The sequence below is a fragment of the Dermacentor silvarum genome, chromosome 9 (genome assembly GCF_013339745.2).
Source record: "Dermacentor silvarum isolate Dsil-2018 chromosome 9, BIME_Dsil_1.4, whole genome shotgun sequence".
NCBI lineage: Eukaryota > Metazoa > Arthropoda > Arachnida > Ixodida > Ixodidae > Dermacentor > Dermacentor silvarum.
Genome location: NC_051162.1, coordinates 112,935,698 through 112,951,148, shown reverse-complemented (window position 1 = coordinate 112,951,148; position 15,451 = coordinate 112,935,698). Strand labels below are relative to the sequence as shown.

Here is a 15,451-nt window from a genome sequence, read left to right as displayed (position 1 = left end):
CCGCAATCCGAGACACAGTGTCCCGCCGCTTTTAATTAGTGGCGTGGTTGTGCGCTGAGAGGAGAAAGATTTACGTAGCCCTACTGACGCACTCAGTAAGTGCTTTTGAGTCATCCGTTGCTGTACGTTTTCAGGGTTATCACGCGGAACCACTACTTTCAATTATGCTGCCCGTGGGAACGTTTTTCCAAACGATCGTTTCATTCAATTATTTTGTATTTCGTGGGTCATTTCCGGTGGTTTATCACTGCGATAACATCAGTTGAACGACAGACCGTCGACGTTCTAGGCAATCATTAAAGATGAAAAGAAAAGCTACTTGGCTTCGGTTAGTAATTTACCCCGCTACGGAACAACAATCATCACTCTTACGATTGAAACGCTGGCGAGATAAGAACGTTATTTAACGGATGCAATGTGCACGGGTGCAAGCATGCCCAATGCATTTATCATTATATCATATCAATGTGTGTACACAGCTATCTGTGCAACAGTTCAAACGTGCATTCTTTCAAGATAGCCATGTCGCCCAACCGTCGTTAAAAATAACTTGCGATAAACGAATGATGACATTGTTCCCTCGACATTCGCCTGCGGCTTTCAGTTCTTCGGTGCGACTCTTGCGATAGCAAAAAGAAATATCGATCCATTTCGAAATTATTTGACCGACACGCATTGCTGTCCCCGATACGCAACCGTGCTCTTTGCGAAACACCACCTTTCAGTAACATATGTACAGTGCTCAGCGATAAAAAGCGATACTCTGAGCGCATCGCGCCACCGATGAGCGATGGCTGATCCCTGGGGAGTGAAACGCCATCACAATGCATCACAAAGGCTATCGCTTTCACTGTATACCACACTGCACCATATCGGAGTGCCGCGACCCCTCCTGTGGCGCAAAAAGCACCGGCAGCCATGCGCTCTGAGTATCGCGTTTGAATCGCTGAGCACCGTGCATCCGTAGGCAAACAAATTCAAGCAGTAACGAGAATTCAAGCTCAAAAGCACAGGCTACGTTGGCTGGGAAACGTATTTATGTGTTTTCTGCCCATCAGCAAACCTCTTGCGCTTAGAGAGGCCACAAAACATTTCATTCTTCAAGCTCATTTCAGAAGCGCCGAAAGCACTCTGAGAAAAAAAATATGAGCACAGCTAATGCAAATTTATTTCTCGATCTTTCACGCATAAAGAGGTCAACAGCTTTTGGAAAGAGTATCAAGAAATATTACAAAACAAGAATAAACGGCGACCCGAAAATGGGCGCGCTTCCCGAATCTCCTGTCCAGGAGGCAATGAACTTTATGTATAACATTTATATACATATAAAACAGAAAGCAATATACGCTCAACACTGTTTGTCGGTCAAAGAGAAAGCACCAAACTACAGATTGCGATAGGAATCACTCTGCCACAATATCGGCCGACGGCCGAGAGAATCATGAAGTACATACAGAACAACGTTCTCACGCTAGAATGATCAACATAGTGTATAAGTTGCATTGCTTTATGCGAAAAAGAACAAAAGCACCGCCACCTGATGGGACAAATTCAGAAAAGCTGTGTTCCATCTGCGTGCTGTGCGTTCTGATTACATTATTTGTGCTCGTGTGCACCAAGATCTTGAAATGCTGCTGTCAAAGTTTCAACTCGCAGGAAAATGTCACCATTCTTGAGGCCGCCTTCACATGTTTGTGACCGACCGCGCACCAGAGCATCACAAAGCAGTCACAGCCGCTGCCCGCTTCAGCATCAAAGCGGAAAGGAGCAAAGTGAGCAGAGAAAAATATTGCTCCAACCCAGATTGCTTTCTAGCATTTTGCTTTTTTAAGCCTTTAAGGAAGCTTCTACCTGTACATTCAATAATCCAAAATTTTATTATAACTTACTCAATAATTGCATTCAATACTGAGCAAGGTAGAATAAGTTCAATAGTGTAAAACACAGTTTAGCTGCTGCCTTTGGCGCCGCTATGAGAAGTTTACGTATTCGATGATGCTTTCCGCGAAAAATGCACGTTCTGCAACGAAACAGCGCTGCGTACAATTCAAACGTTCTGGAACATAGTAGTGCCATAGTGGGAACGTCGGACACACATTGAGGTTCTTGATAGATTGAAATGTGTAGTGATATTCATGAAAGTTCAGCAAACGCGGAAAGTTACGAGCACAGTCCGAAAACTCCTACTTGTTAATGGTAGTTGTAACCCCGTTTAAGAAACGCTAACACTTTGAAGACGAACCACCATACGTGTCTGGAATGTCTGTCGCTGAGGCAGAGCTAAAATGTCCCCGAGCCACCGTTCACGAACACCTGTCGTTATCCGGCTTGTGGACTGCACAGTAGACGCATCCGATCCAGGACAATGACACACGGCCACGTGGAACGCCGTTGTTCTCGAAGAACAGACGTAGGTCGTAGCTGTTCGTGGCCAGGTGTCGAAGTGCGGGCAAGGCCTTTAGCAAGTCGCCCAACCAGCTGGGCTCAATTTCCAATTTGCGCAAGGACAGCTTCGTGTCCAAGGTCAGGTGTTCGAGGCGCGGAAATGGCAGGCGTCTACCGAACCGTACGCAGTATTGCAGAAACTCGAAGCACATGCTGTCGTCGTCGAAGAACGCAGTGCGAAGCGTGAAGCGGGTGGCAGCCAAGAATGAGTTGAAAGCCATCCTCAGGACATGCATACTAATGTTGACGCATTCCAGATTGGGGAATGCATCCCCATCCACTGGTGTGTCTTCACTGGACCCCACGCAGGTCACGATCCTCAGAACCTTGAGCTTAGGGCACAGCCTACCGATCGTGGAGAGACGCAAACCGCTACATAGCCCTACATCCAGCTCCTCCAGGCCTGGCAGTCTTTTAAGCAGCCTCTCCAGTTCAAAATCCACGTCGGCGTATGCAACGCCGCAACTGAGCGCCACCATGAGACTGCGGAGGTTGCGGAAGGTCGACAACTTGGTGAGCACGTCCAGCGAGGTCACAACCACCTGCAAGTTTCGCGCGCATTATTGCCATCGTTATTCAACAAAACAAGTGTGCTTTCTGACAAGCCTTTTTTTTTTTTTTTGCTGCACTGCTGCAAGTTACACGTGCGAGCTAGTTGAATTATCGAGGCGAACATGTGAAAGACGGCTGCGTAATGACAAAGAACGCTCAACTGTCATCTGTTTCGTGTTATGTCCTGCGATCACGCCGTCAAAATAGCATAGACATGAGCTCTTACCTGTAACTTTTCGATGGAGGGAAATTTTTTTGCAGCAACTGCAACGTCGGCTGCTGTTGCTGTGTTCGGTATCCCTACGCATGACATGTTCTGGGAGTTCAGGAAGAGGTAGGTGAAGCCCTTGGCTATCTGGCCCTCAGATGAGGAGTGCAAGCCATACGGCCCCATGAAGCAATACATGACCCAAATGGAGTCGATACGATGCACCTGGAGCGTGATAAACAGATGATCATCAGATCGTTCTCGCCATTAGGATTTTTAGTTTACTTCAGGTGGAAAGGGCGCTGCATTGGGATCCACAAGACCTTATCCTGCGTCACTTGTGTCTATAACATCCGCCTATGAGTTTCCTAACCCTCTCACTATACATTATCACATTTCACCCTTGTCGGCGTTTCGATTCATTTCACATTAATACTGTGACTCTAATCGTCCCTACGTAGTATATCCATGAGCTGCCCAAGTGCGCTACATACATTTAATCTCGGCCAGAATATCGCATACATACATTTAACATCAATTTCATTGACATCATCATTGGGTGACCGAGAGAACAATATCTACGCAACACGCTAAGGTAGGCTCTGCTACGGTTGCCGCATACTATGAAAACTTCATTTCAGACTAAAAATATCTTGTGGTCGCAATAAGTGGTGCAGTGGAAACTATACAATTGCAATTAAATGCGACTTGCTACTAGCGGTTTATGCTAGCAATGTCTATAACGCGACCATTTTGAACCACCCATTTCTGTACGCGGGTGACGGCCATACAGCCTGGCGCGATGGCTGTTTCCATACTTTTCTCGCGCCAAGGCCAACCAACTCTTTATGACGTTCGGCGCATTCGACATCTCGCTTTTTTTTCTTTTTTTTTATTGCGTAACAGCTACTGCTTTGACACGCCATGTGATAGCAAAACCTTCGAGATAGGGTCACATTATCCGGTCCTTTCTTCGTAACAGCTAAGGCTACGGCGAAGCGGTGCAGAATTTTACTGCCTTCCGATAATCGGCCCAGGTCGAACAAAATTTACGCCATTTTTTGTTATTTCAAAGAGTGTAATTGTTGCTTTAGCATACAGCACGTGGCATACACATTGGTCCGTACATTTCCAACACTTCGTCGCGGATGACATCACAATCATCAATGACGTCATCAATGTGTATTTCTAGACCTCCCTAAATGTAGGCCTAAGAAGTATTGAGAACATGTGGCCATGACTTCACTTACATCAGGACAAGTGCGTATGAGCGCGAGCGTAGTCTCGCGACTCAGATGAAGGCTGCCATTGCATCGGCTGCCATCGTTTCCCACCAGCTGCCTAAGCTGGCATCTCTCGACAAGCGGTGCGAAACGGTCTCTGCACGGCTCGTCCAATTCCAAGACGTGTGTGGTAAGGTCATGCAGCAGGGCGATCGTCCTGACGTTCGGGAACATGCGAATAATCTTGTAGATCTTGTCTCTGTTGTGAACGATGCATATGTCAACGGCGTCTCGGAGTACCTCGCTGGCGGCTCTGGCGTAGAGGTCCGAGGAATCGAAGGGCGCGCAAGCGCAGAACAGGGCCTTCGAGACCCTCGCCTCGCGTAGCAACGTCCTCTGCCATGCAGAAACCAGAGATCTGCGTGTCGCGACCAGAAGGAGGCCGTCGTCGTCGGCGAAGGAGAGTCCATCTGGAACAGGCATGTCCCGCGACCAAGCAGTTTCCAGTTTGAGAATGATGTGATCTTCGGCGAGGAGCAGGACTTCGGGATCTCCGAACTCTCTGGCATGCTCCATATTACAGTATGCGTGCTGTCACAAATGCCTGAAAAAAAGAAAAATAAGCTGTTCGGTTTCACTCTGCATACATTTTCGGTAACAGAGTCCCTTGCCTCCCTGTAGGTTAAACTGGGCCATGGTGCAACCACGCACTACATGTCAGGATCGCCGATATCATTATGTGACGACACGCCTAAAAGCATGCACCATCCAGCGGGTACAGGTTTATCAAACGAACACTCTCGTGACGTCACAGAAGCTACAACGATAGCGCGTTACTTGTTGCTTTATAAGCAACACAGACAACTGCTCGGTGAGGAGACTGGTACGACCTGAACTTCACGCGCGCCCTGCTCTCTATCTGAGCATGCGCGAAAAAAATGCAAATAGGGACTTTTTTTTCTTTGAAGATTCGCCTGTGTCTAGGTACTACCGAGGAGTTGTCGAGTTGCCGGTTTTGCTCTGTTCGTTGCTAGCGGAGTCAGTGGCTTCTTTTTTTTAGGGGCGAAGCTCCTTAGGGTGTGGGTCTGTCCCTCCTCTGTAGTATGTAGTTGTAGTAGAAGTCGTCGTCGTCGTAGTAGGTAGCCACGTCTACTTTTATGAAAAAAAAATCCGAAAGTTGTGTCCGTAGCGCGGAATCGAACCAGGGACCCCTCGCTTCCGAAAGTGCGGCGCTAACCACTACGCCACGAAGCTTTTTTTTTTCTTTATTGCCTCGTATGTCACAGATCTGACGAGCGCAGAAGAACATACTAACAGGATCTTATATCTGTGAACCGTCAGCTGTTTGCTGACTACATGTAATCAGTATTTCGGCATGTGCAACAAAAGTTCCAATCTAGGAACCCAATCCGGTACAAACGTCTGCATCTTCTGCACTTCGACAAAATGGGACACAGATTCGCAAAAATGTTCGCGAACGGGTCGCACATCAATATCTGCATTGTGTGCAGCCGTCCGCGTTCGCCATGTGCTGTGCAGGCCCAGGAGCATGACAAGATCAAAAGGCACGCCATCGTCGTTTTCAACCGTGCATGCGGATTTAATGGCAACTCTTTTTTCAGAGTTCTCTGTAATATGTCCCAGAAGAACTCCCCGCTCCAGCAATCTAAAAACACGTGTTCAATGGTCCCTGGTTTTTTGCATAATAAACAGTTTGTACCCCACGGAACAAATAAACCCCTATCTTCTAACCATGTTTTAACGGGTAAGGTTCCCGTGTGCAGCTTAAAAAAAAAGGTTTTAACCCCTGGCGCAACAAGCATTCTTTTAACACCTTTCAAGACATCTTTTGCTGGGCCTGCACAGTATAATTCACAGTACAATGGCACTGGAAATAACACATCAACGAGGTCTTTATACAGTTTCTTACGTGACACCTCGGTCAAATATTGCAAAGAAAACCGTACCGATAAGAAACGGAAAGATGTTAGTACTTATTTTAGATATCCCCGTACTGGTCCTTGCTCACACACCGAAGACACAACAAATTCCGGTAGCACTTTACCCAGCCTTAGTTGAATCATAGTTCTGAGAAACGTGTCATCTACATCTCGGAGAAAAACAAATCGACTGACAAGTTGTCTTACATACAGATGTACTAAACCAAGCCCACCATCACGCACTCTTTTAAACAGATTTGTACGGCTCGTTTTTTCCCATACAGAGCTCCAAATAAAGACCGCGAACACTCTGTGCATTTTCTGTACATTTAACCTGCTGCAATGTAAGACCTGCATTACATACCATAGCTTGCTTACGAGAAATATGTTGCAAGTCGTGGCCCGTGCGAAAATGGACTTATCCCAGCCTTTCCATTTCTGTGCTTTTTCACGCAACACTTCTGTTTGTTTTTTCCAATAAGGCTCGCTGTCACAGTAGTACTGCAGGGGCACACCTAAGTATTTTGTCGGTGTTTCTTGCCATTGAATGTTCATAAACACCCTGGGAGCAACGTCCCATTCCCCATCCCAAAACCCAAGACACTTGTCCCAGTTGACAGCACTACCACTTGCCTGACAAAAACTTTTTACAACATTGACAGTGTGCATTACACTTTCATGATCAACACAGAAAACTGCAATGTCATCAGCGTAAGCAAGAAGGCTGACCTCGGCTTTATATAAGTTGAATCCTCGTATCGCTTCGTTCCTAATTACGCTTAGACAAAAAGGTTCAATATATATACAAAAGAGAAGCGGTGATAACGGGCACCCTTGTCTTACTGAGCGCTGTACCGGTATGCGCTCTCCTACTGATTTGTTTATTATCAGCCTCGTTGTACATCCGGCGTAAGCCATCCACACACCTTCGCTGATCACATTGCCTGCATTCACATAATCAAGTATAGATAGAAGAAAGTCATGCGGCACGCGGTCGAATGCCTTCTCAAGGTCAACCTGCAGCATGGCGACAATGCGTTGCATTGCGTCACAGCATTCAAGGATTGATCGTGCTATGTGTATGTTTGTCATAATTGTCCTTCCTTTTATTCCGCACGTTTGGTGCGGACCGACTAAATCTTTCATTACTGTCTGCAACCTGTTAGCCAATACTTTCATTAATATTTTATAATCTATGTTTGTCAGACTAATGGGTCTATACGATGTAACATCCCGCAATTTGATTGGGTCTTCAGTTTTTGGTATTAAGACCGTGTATGCTGACAGAAAGGACGGCGGAATGTGCTTTTTCTCATAAGCCTCGTTATATACTTCAGTCAAAACTGGTGCGATAACCCCCTTAAACGCCTTGTACAATGCAACGCCTCAGCCATCCGGCCCCGGTGACTTGCCATTATTTAAACGATCAATCGCCTCCTTAACCTCCTCTACTGTTATGGGTACTTCTAATATTTCCTTGGTTTCGTCGTCTAATGTTGGCATCAGTGCGAAGTCATTTTTGAATCGATGAGCGTCAACTTGACCACGAGAAAACAGTAATTTGTAATATTCGAACAAGGAACTTGCTATTTTTTCCGTGTTGGTAATCAATGACCCATTATGTTATATTTCTGTTATTTCATTTTGTGAAGCATATTTCTTTTCGACTCCCAAGGCACGTTTTGTTGGCATTTCACCTGTGCACAAGTACTCAGCTCTGGCACGAATCAATGCTCCCTTGTATCGCTCTTGGTCTATCAACTCAAGTTTTTGCTTTATGCTTTTTATGTCTTCTGAGAAGTAACCGTGTTGTGTACTTTCCGCTTCCAATAATTGCTGCAGATTCCATCTAAGACGGGACTTAATTTCTTTTTCCGCGTGTCTCAAAACACTGGCCCTTTCAAGTGCTTTTAATTTAATTGTTTGCTTACAAACTTCCCATTTATGTTCCCAACTATCTGAGTTTTGAGTTGTTATTTTATCTATAGCCTCGAGAAACTGCTTACAGAACTCGTCATCTTTCAGCAAGTTTGCATTAAATTTCCAGAGATCCCAAGAAAATACTTTGTTATTCCTTCTTTGTTTTCCAATACAGAAAGAAACCAAACAATGATCACTAAACGCAACAGGTGTGACACTGTAATCCCGACACGAAGGAATAAACTCCGCTGACACGTACACTCTGTCAAGTCTAGCATGGCTAGTACCCTGAAAGTGAGTAAAACTGACTGATTTTCCGCCGCGAAGACATTCACCCACATCTTCTAGATGAAATTCGGCGGTCATATCTCTCAAAACAGCAGCACTCGCATCATTGTGCTTCTTCCCACTGGTTTTGTCACGGCCCGCACAGACACAATTGAAATCTCCCGCTAAAATTAGTCTGCGCTCACACATCAAGTATGACTCAATTTCTTCAAAAAATTCCCTTCGCTCTTGAATCTTAGTTGGTGCGTACAGACAAATTACACGCCAATTTTCTGATGACAGGGAAAAGTCACATACAATGAAACGGCCTGACTCACAGGTATTCACCGACTGCACTACAGCACCAAGGCTCTGCCGAATTAACAAAATGCACCCCGAAGACAAGCCTACCGCATGGGCAACACAAACTTCATAGCGTCTCGCAAAAGGACGCACCATACGCTCCTTCTGGTCCTCTCCCTCCACTTTGGTCTCCTGAATGGCTACAATATCGAGGTCGTGATCCGTTACTAGGCGGTAAAGTTGACTTTGCCGCCTCTTGGCACTAAGCCCACGGACGTTAAGTGTAGCAATTTTTATCGACATCTCCAAGGACTCCATATTGGTGAGCGATACCAGACGGAGCCTACGGCGTTCCCTCCATATACCTTGCCGTATAGTATCCCACAGTCCAGTCGACGCCTAGGGCGTCGACTTGCCACCGCCGCCGCGTGTAAGCGACGCCGACCGCTGTTGGCTGGCCACACGAGGCTTCTTGGTTCCGGGCACGTTCTCGCGCCTCTCCATTGCTCGCAGCCACGTGTCTTGTGATGTCTTGCCTGCTTCGTTGAGTCGACGCTTCGCAGGTGTTGCCTCGGCGTCCATTGCAGCTTCGTCCGTCGAGTCATTGTCTCCCAGCGGCGCGACGGCTTCGCTTGCTGCAGTTCTGAGAGCATCTGTTTTCCCATCAGTCCCAGACACGCTTGTTGGCGGCTGCTGTTTCGAAAAGTCTGTTTCCGAAGTGCGTTCTGGCGAAACTTCCTCTTCTTCGTGCTGCACTGTTGATGCGCCTGCCAGAGTGGCGTCTCCTGCCCGAGCGTCTGCGGCCGTGTTCTCTTGCGAGACGGCGTCTCTGGTGGACGCGACCGCCGTGGCCGCGTCGCTGGTAGACGCCGCCACCGCAGCCACGCTCTCCGCTTCTTCCTCGTCCATGAGCATCTCGCTGCGATCCACGTCTCCGCCTGCGCTGGTAACTCTGGCGTACGATTGAGTACAATTAGCCTGCTCATGCCCGAACGCTCGGCAAGCTGCGCACCTGGGCACTCGGCATTCACGTCGGATGTGTCCAGTATTGTGGCAACGAAGGCATAAAGGCGCACGTCCAGGTACAACCACAAGCGCAGTGCCACTACCAAGGCGCATCTGATGCGGGACGCGGTCTGGTGTGACACCCTCACGCAGAAAAAAATCACAGCATATCCACGGGGTGAATGATGATGAGTGGGCGAAGCTCCGGAGGGAATCATCGGATCTCCCGCTTAAGGGGACGCTAGCACAAACGCGTTAGAAACGTGCAGTACTCTCTAGTAAGGGGGAGCGGCCACAGCGTCTTACGCAGCCATTTACACATGCCGGAACGTGCACCGCGTTCGCCGACGCCATCACATGACTGCTGAGAGAGTATACCCCCCGTATTCATAAACGCTCCTCGACTTGAACTTGATGGCGCTGAGCCGTGCTCCCTCAAGGGCTGCAGAAGATAGCGCCAACCTTTCCCTTTCCCTCAAGAACCACTTACCACCACTTGAACTTGACTTGCCACCGCCTTGGGCAGCGCGTTCGAAACGCGTTGAAGGCGGAGAGGCCACAGCGTCTTACACCAGCTTCTTACACGGGCCGTAACGCGCTAGCACAAACGCGTTAGAAACACGCTAGAAACGCGGCCTTTCGTTAATGTCGGATATTTATTGCCATCGTGGTGCGTGTGTCTATGTGCGCTTCGTGGCGTAATGGTTAGCGCCGCGCGTTCGGAAGCGAGGGGTCCCTGGTTCGATTCCGCGCTACGGACACAACTTTCGGAATTTTTCTTTTCATAAAACGCCGGAAGCGTTCTCCGGAAGCCGGAAGCTGGCTTCCGGAAGCGGAACCGGAAGTGGAACCGGAAGCGGAAGTCGGCTTTCGGTTATACTATACGTATACATATATATGTATATATGGGTATACATACATATACGGACACACAACGCCATCTATTGAGCAATTCATACCTACTACGACGGGGACGAACGGGTGCCGCTATAAGGAGCTTCGCCCCTAAAAGACGCACGAGACGAGTGGTTGACTCGGCACCTTCAAAGTCCTCCGCCTTCCACCGATCGCTGATGACTTCCTTTAACCATACTCTCGAAAGGCTCGTCGTATGGTCTCAGAAGTGACATCGAAAGCGACCCAGTGTAGCTTGATCCTGAGCTCTTGCCGTGCCGGGTCAATAATGAGGCACGGCCGATTCTTTACCAGTAGCGGTTCGGCGTCTAGCAGCGCTTGCTTTGCCTCATCTGTCTTCAAGTTCAGCAGCCACACGTGAGACATTTGGTATGCACCTATGCCACCTACCTGCTTAATTATTCCAGCATCCTTCAAGGGCTTCCGGAAGTCGTCGATTCTATACGGGCGTCCAGTAACGTCGCAGTGTAATACAACTGCGCGCCTTTGTCCTTCACTTTTGGTAACGGAGGCAAGATGGCACGGTAATCCTTGGGCAACGCAAAGCACGGTGCAGCACGGCCAACATCGGCCGCTGTCGCAGCTCTCGAGGACCCCTCCATTCTGCGTCTGTACCGCACGGCGTCCAGGAGCAGAATGACTACGCCACGAAGCGCACATGGACACACGCACCACGATGACAATAAATACCCAACATTAACGAAAGACTGCGCGTTTCTAACGCGTTTGTGCTAGCGCGCTACGGCCCGTGTAAGAAGCTGGTGTAAGACGCTGTGGCCTCTCCGCCTTACCCCCGTATTCATAAACGCACCTCGACTTGAACTTGACTTGCCACCGCCTTGGGCAGCGCGTTCGAAACGCGTTGAAGGCGGTGGCAAGTCAAGTTCAAGTCGAGGAGCGTTTATGAATACGGGGGTTATACTCTCTCAGCAGTCATGTGATGGCGTCGGCAAACGCGGTGCACGTTCCGGCATGTGTAAACGGCTGCGTAAGACGCTGTGGCCTCTCCTCCTTACTAGAGAGTACTGCACGTTTCTAACGCGCTTGTGCTAGCGTCCCCTTAAGCGGGAGATGGTGCAATTATAATGAAGGGCGCTGTTATAAAATAGGAGTGACGTCACATATGGCGCGTGTCATTGGTGGAAGTCAATCGTCCGATTTAGTGCGGCGAGACCGGGCGAATTACACGGAAGATTCACGGTTTACCGATGATTCCCTCCGGAGCTTCGCCCACTCATCATCATTCACCCCGTGGATATGCGGTGCTTTTTTTTTTTTTTTTTTGGTTGCAGCGAAAGTGCGACGATGCGAGCGTCCGCTCTTCCGCAAGCGGATACTGGTCTCGTTTCTGCCGCGGTGCCGGGTGCCGACGCGAAACGGCGGTCGTTGACGTGTTGCGAAGCGCAGCGTAGCAAACAGGGCTCAGTCTGTCACGTTCAGGCCCTTACAGACGACCTCACCTCCAGAGCGCTCAATCGGATAGATTCCAACTTCCCGCAATCGTGCTCCAAATGTGGGCACGAGTACTGTTCTTTCGACGATATGCTCTGGCTGTGCCCGTTCAACGCGGGCTCTGATCTTCACGACAAGTCCAAGTGGGACGCCCTACTGCAAAGCGCGGACTTCACGCATCAACGACAGGCCGTCCAGAGGGCCCGCGACGTCGCCGAGAGCCACCAGCTCCCGGTTCCGTCATGGGCGGAGCCACCAACTTGATTGGTGTGCCTTCGGCTCCTCCAATCTTTTTCCTCGGGACCTTTCCATAAAGTTCTTGTCAACTGTCAACTGCTCCAGTCAGGTAGACTTCTACCTCCCTGATAGTGAGATTCAATTTGGATCATAAAAACAGTGACGCGTTTATTTACGAATACCATCGATCCCTTAACAGCAGCCACACTTGTGCCGAGTCACCACCAGCCGAGTCTGTTCTCCGTTCCAACGCCGGCGGCGGGAAGCCAGCGTCGCATAAACAAACCTGAAGTCTCGGAAGCCAATGCAGTTGCGCTTGTAAAAGCCGTCGAAGCCAATCACTGCATCGTCAATTTTAAGCATTAACGTATCCCCTTGCGACTATCAAGTTAAGACGAAATGACTTACCTCAATCGTACCCTGATCGAACACGACTTCGGGCTCATGCTACGCTGTGTTGCAGCCACTGGCTCCGCTAGGGACGAACAAAGCAATACCGACAACTTGAAAACTCCTCGGTAGTACCTAGACACAGGCGAATTTTCAAAGAAAAACTGTGGCTGCTGTTAAGGGATCGAAGGCATTCCGAAATAAACGCATCATTGTTTACTATCACAATTACTATCGCATTAATAAGATAATACTGTTCATGCAGTCTGATATCTGTATATTCGGTGTCACAAAAGCTCACCATCGTCGAGATTCGTACAAGTTAATTTTTTATCTCGAAGCGGGATCCAGTGCTCCTAGAATCATAAATCATAGGTAATAATAGATAGATAGATAGATAGATAGATAGATAGATAGATAGATAGATAGATAGATAGATAGATAGTGTTTACGCCAGAAGGACTCAATTGCTTATTTCCACCGCCTAAGTTCTTTACCGCGTAAGCAAAGCTCCTTACACAAGCGGTTTTCCTCTTTCATTGCACCCGCATGTGCTCGCCAGGGCTGCGAAACGAACCCGCGACCTCCTCCTGACCAGCGCAAGGCCTTCAGCGCAAAGCACCGGATCGGTGCCCGACACAGCATAATCGCTGGGGAAGAAACACGCAGTAACATTCTTAGATTTGCGTATTACGAGCAGCAAGTTTCCCGTTGCGGAATGACTCATGCGTGGCGTACACTCTACGTGTTTGTAGGTCGAGGTGTCATATTAATGAATATAGATCTATGACCGAGCTTCGCAGCGGTGGTTATTCGTATTGGCGCGAGAATGATGGCAATATTCACGCTAGCTTTACTTCTAAACATTCTTAACGACACTGGGCGAGATTGTGTAAGTGCTCGCATTGATTCCCCACACAAGTATAACCATTTGCAACAAACCTTGTTCCTCGCACCAGTTTCGACAAATACGGACTGACAATGTGCCGGGAAATACGTTGACGCTGCAGTCAAAATCCTTCAACGCCGCATTTTCTCAGAGCGCCAATACATAATAGCTAAAACAGCAATGCATTTCCAGGCAGATTTAGAGTCCGCGTATTTTTCGTAACTCGGGCTAGAAACAGTTTTAAGCAAGAGGTTGGGGTTTGAGCGCTGTCAGAGTTGAATTGTACAATTTTATAACATGCCCTTAAAGTCCGTAATTTCAAAGCTAATTAGTGACATTTTCTGAATTGCAGTTAATGCTCGTTCAGGCGATTACCAAAAATATTCATATCCTGCACGGCTATTAAACGTGGACAAATTACTTTTCTCTTTCGAATCTCTCATTTTTATTAATCCAGGCAGTCAGGTTATTGATAAGTTGCCATATGGGGGGATTTCGAAGTACGATAAGCCCCCCCCCCCCCCCCCCCCCAAATCACAAGCGATGAAGGATTACAAGCACCTCGATGGCCTTTCAACACCACAAGCCACAAAGAATTTTTTTTTTTAGTCACCTCGGTGACAAGTCAAGCCTAGAGCGAGTAAAAAGTAAATACATGTAGGAGACCACTAAAAGAGAGCGCAACAACCTTCGAAATAACGTCGGCGAGACGAGGGCCGACAGATAGGCGCAGCCTCTGCAACAGCTGCAAGTCGCGCCGGCAGGACCAGAACTCGTACATACATACATATATATATATATATATGTGTGTGTGTGTGTGTGTGTGTGTGTGTGTGTGTGTGTGTGTGTGTGTGTGTGTGTGTGTTTTTTCTTTTGTCGAGTCATGAAGATGCTCTTCGACGCTGTATTAGCACACACGTACTTATGCACGGAACCAAAGTACTCGAAGTAGACAGTGCAGCTTCAATATATGTGCTGTAGAGGCGCCAAAAAACACCGCAGCGTGGTTTCTCTTAATGGGCAGCCAACTCTTATCGCCGCTCATCTATCTAGCGCGCGCATCGTGCGTTGCGAAACGGAACGACCGGGATGAATAAGCGACCGGTCAAACCCATATCTTGGGAGTAAGCAAAGTAGAAGCAGCGACTTACCGATTCTAAGCAGCGACTTGTGCGGGGCGCGACACAGCACAGTCGACCAGCAAATGCTGTAGAACCCGCGTAGTTCTTGAGCACGAACTCCGACAGCAAACAAGCGCACGTACGCGTAAATCAATAGTCACGCCGACAAAGTCACGCAGGCGAGATGATGGGAGTCGTCGGCACCGCCGGGATCAACATTCTGAAGTAAATTGCTCCAAACCATCCAACGCAGAGATGGCACACATAGAAAACGACGATTGCGAAAGTAGGGAGCCCTGATGCGAGCACAGTACGAACACTACGAGTACTACATCCCGCGCATGACTCATGAGCGCCAGCGGCGGAGACTGCTGATTCAGCCAGTTCGCCCGTTTCTCATCCCGCTTACGACGGTATCGAACTCAGCGCCGCCACCGGCGGCCAACTCAGTACAAGTACGCAGTGCAGTGCAAGGCGGTCGGAACGAAATGTTTTTCGTTCTGGTTTTAGTTTCGTTCCACTGGAAAAAGTTCCGTTCCGGTTCCGCTCCGGAACGAGAAAAAAAAAAAAAAGAATCTCCGTAA

The 15,451-nt window shown here is 48.3% G+C and overlaps 1 protein-coding gene across 2 annotated transcripts; it reads right to left on the bottom strand.

The window, feature by feature from the left end:
- Window positions 1–1,148: 1,148 nt before the first annotated feature.
- On the bottom strand, window positions 1,149–15,179 carry LOC119464115 (uncharacterized). Of its 2 annotated transcripts, none has more exons than XM_049655871.1 (4): window positions 14,894–15,179; window positions 4,456–5,032; window positions 3,224–3,430; window positions 1,149–2,987 (listed from the first exon to the last, which is right to left on the bottom strand). In XM_049655871.1, the coding sequence occupies exons 2-4, from the start codon at window positions 5,002–5,004 to the stop codon at window positions 2,304–2,306; spliced, it is 1,440 nt and encodes a 479-aa protein (XP_049511828.1). In that variant the 5' UTR covers window positions 5,005–5,032; window positions 14,894–15,179; the 3' UTR covers window positions 1,149–2,303. The 2 variants fall into 2 exon arrangements, with proteins under 2 accessions (XP_049511828.1, XP_037580884.1); XM_037724956.2 differs by having other exon boundaries at window positions 14,898–15,179.
- Window positions 15,180–15,451: the final 272 nt, after the last annotated feature.

Coding starts and splice junctions, on each gene's coding strand:
- LOC119464115 (XM_049655871.1), bottom strand. CDS start 5,004: ATGGAGCATGCCAGAGAGTTCGGAGATCCCGAAGTCCTGCTCCTCGCC. Junction 3,431..4,455: donor TCATACGCACTTGTCCTGAT/GTAAGTGAAGTC, acceptor ATCACGCTCCAG/GTGCATCGTATCGACTCCAT. Junction 2,988..3,223: donor CCTCCATCGAAAAGTTACAG/GTAAGAGCTCAT, acceptor CGAAACTTGCAG/GTGGTTGTGACCTCGCTGGA.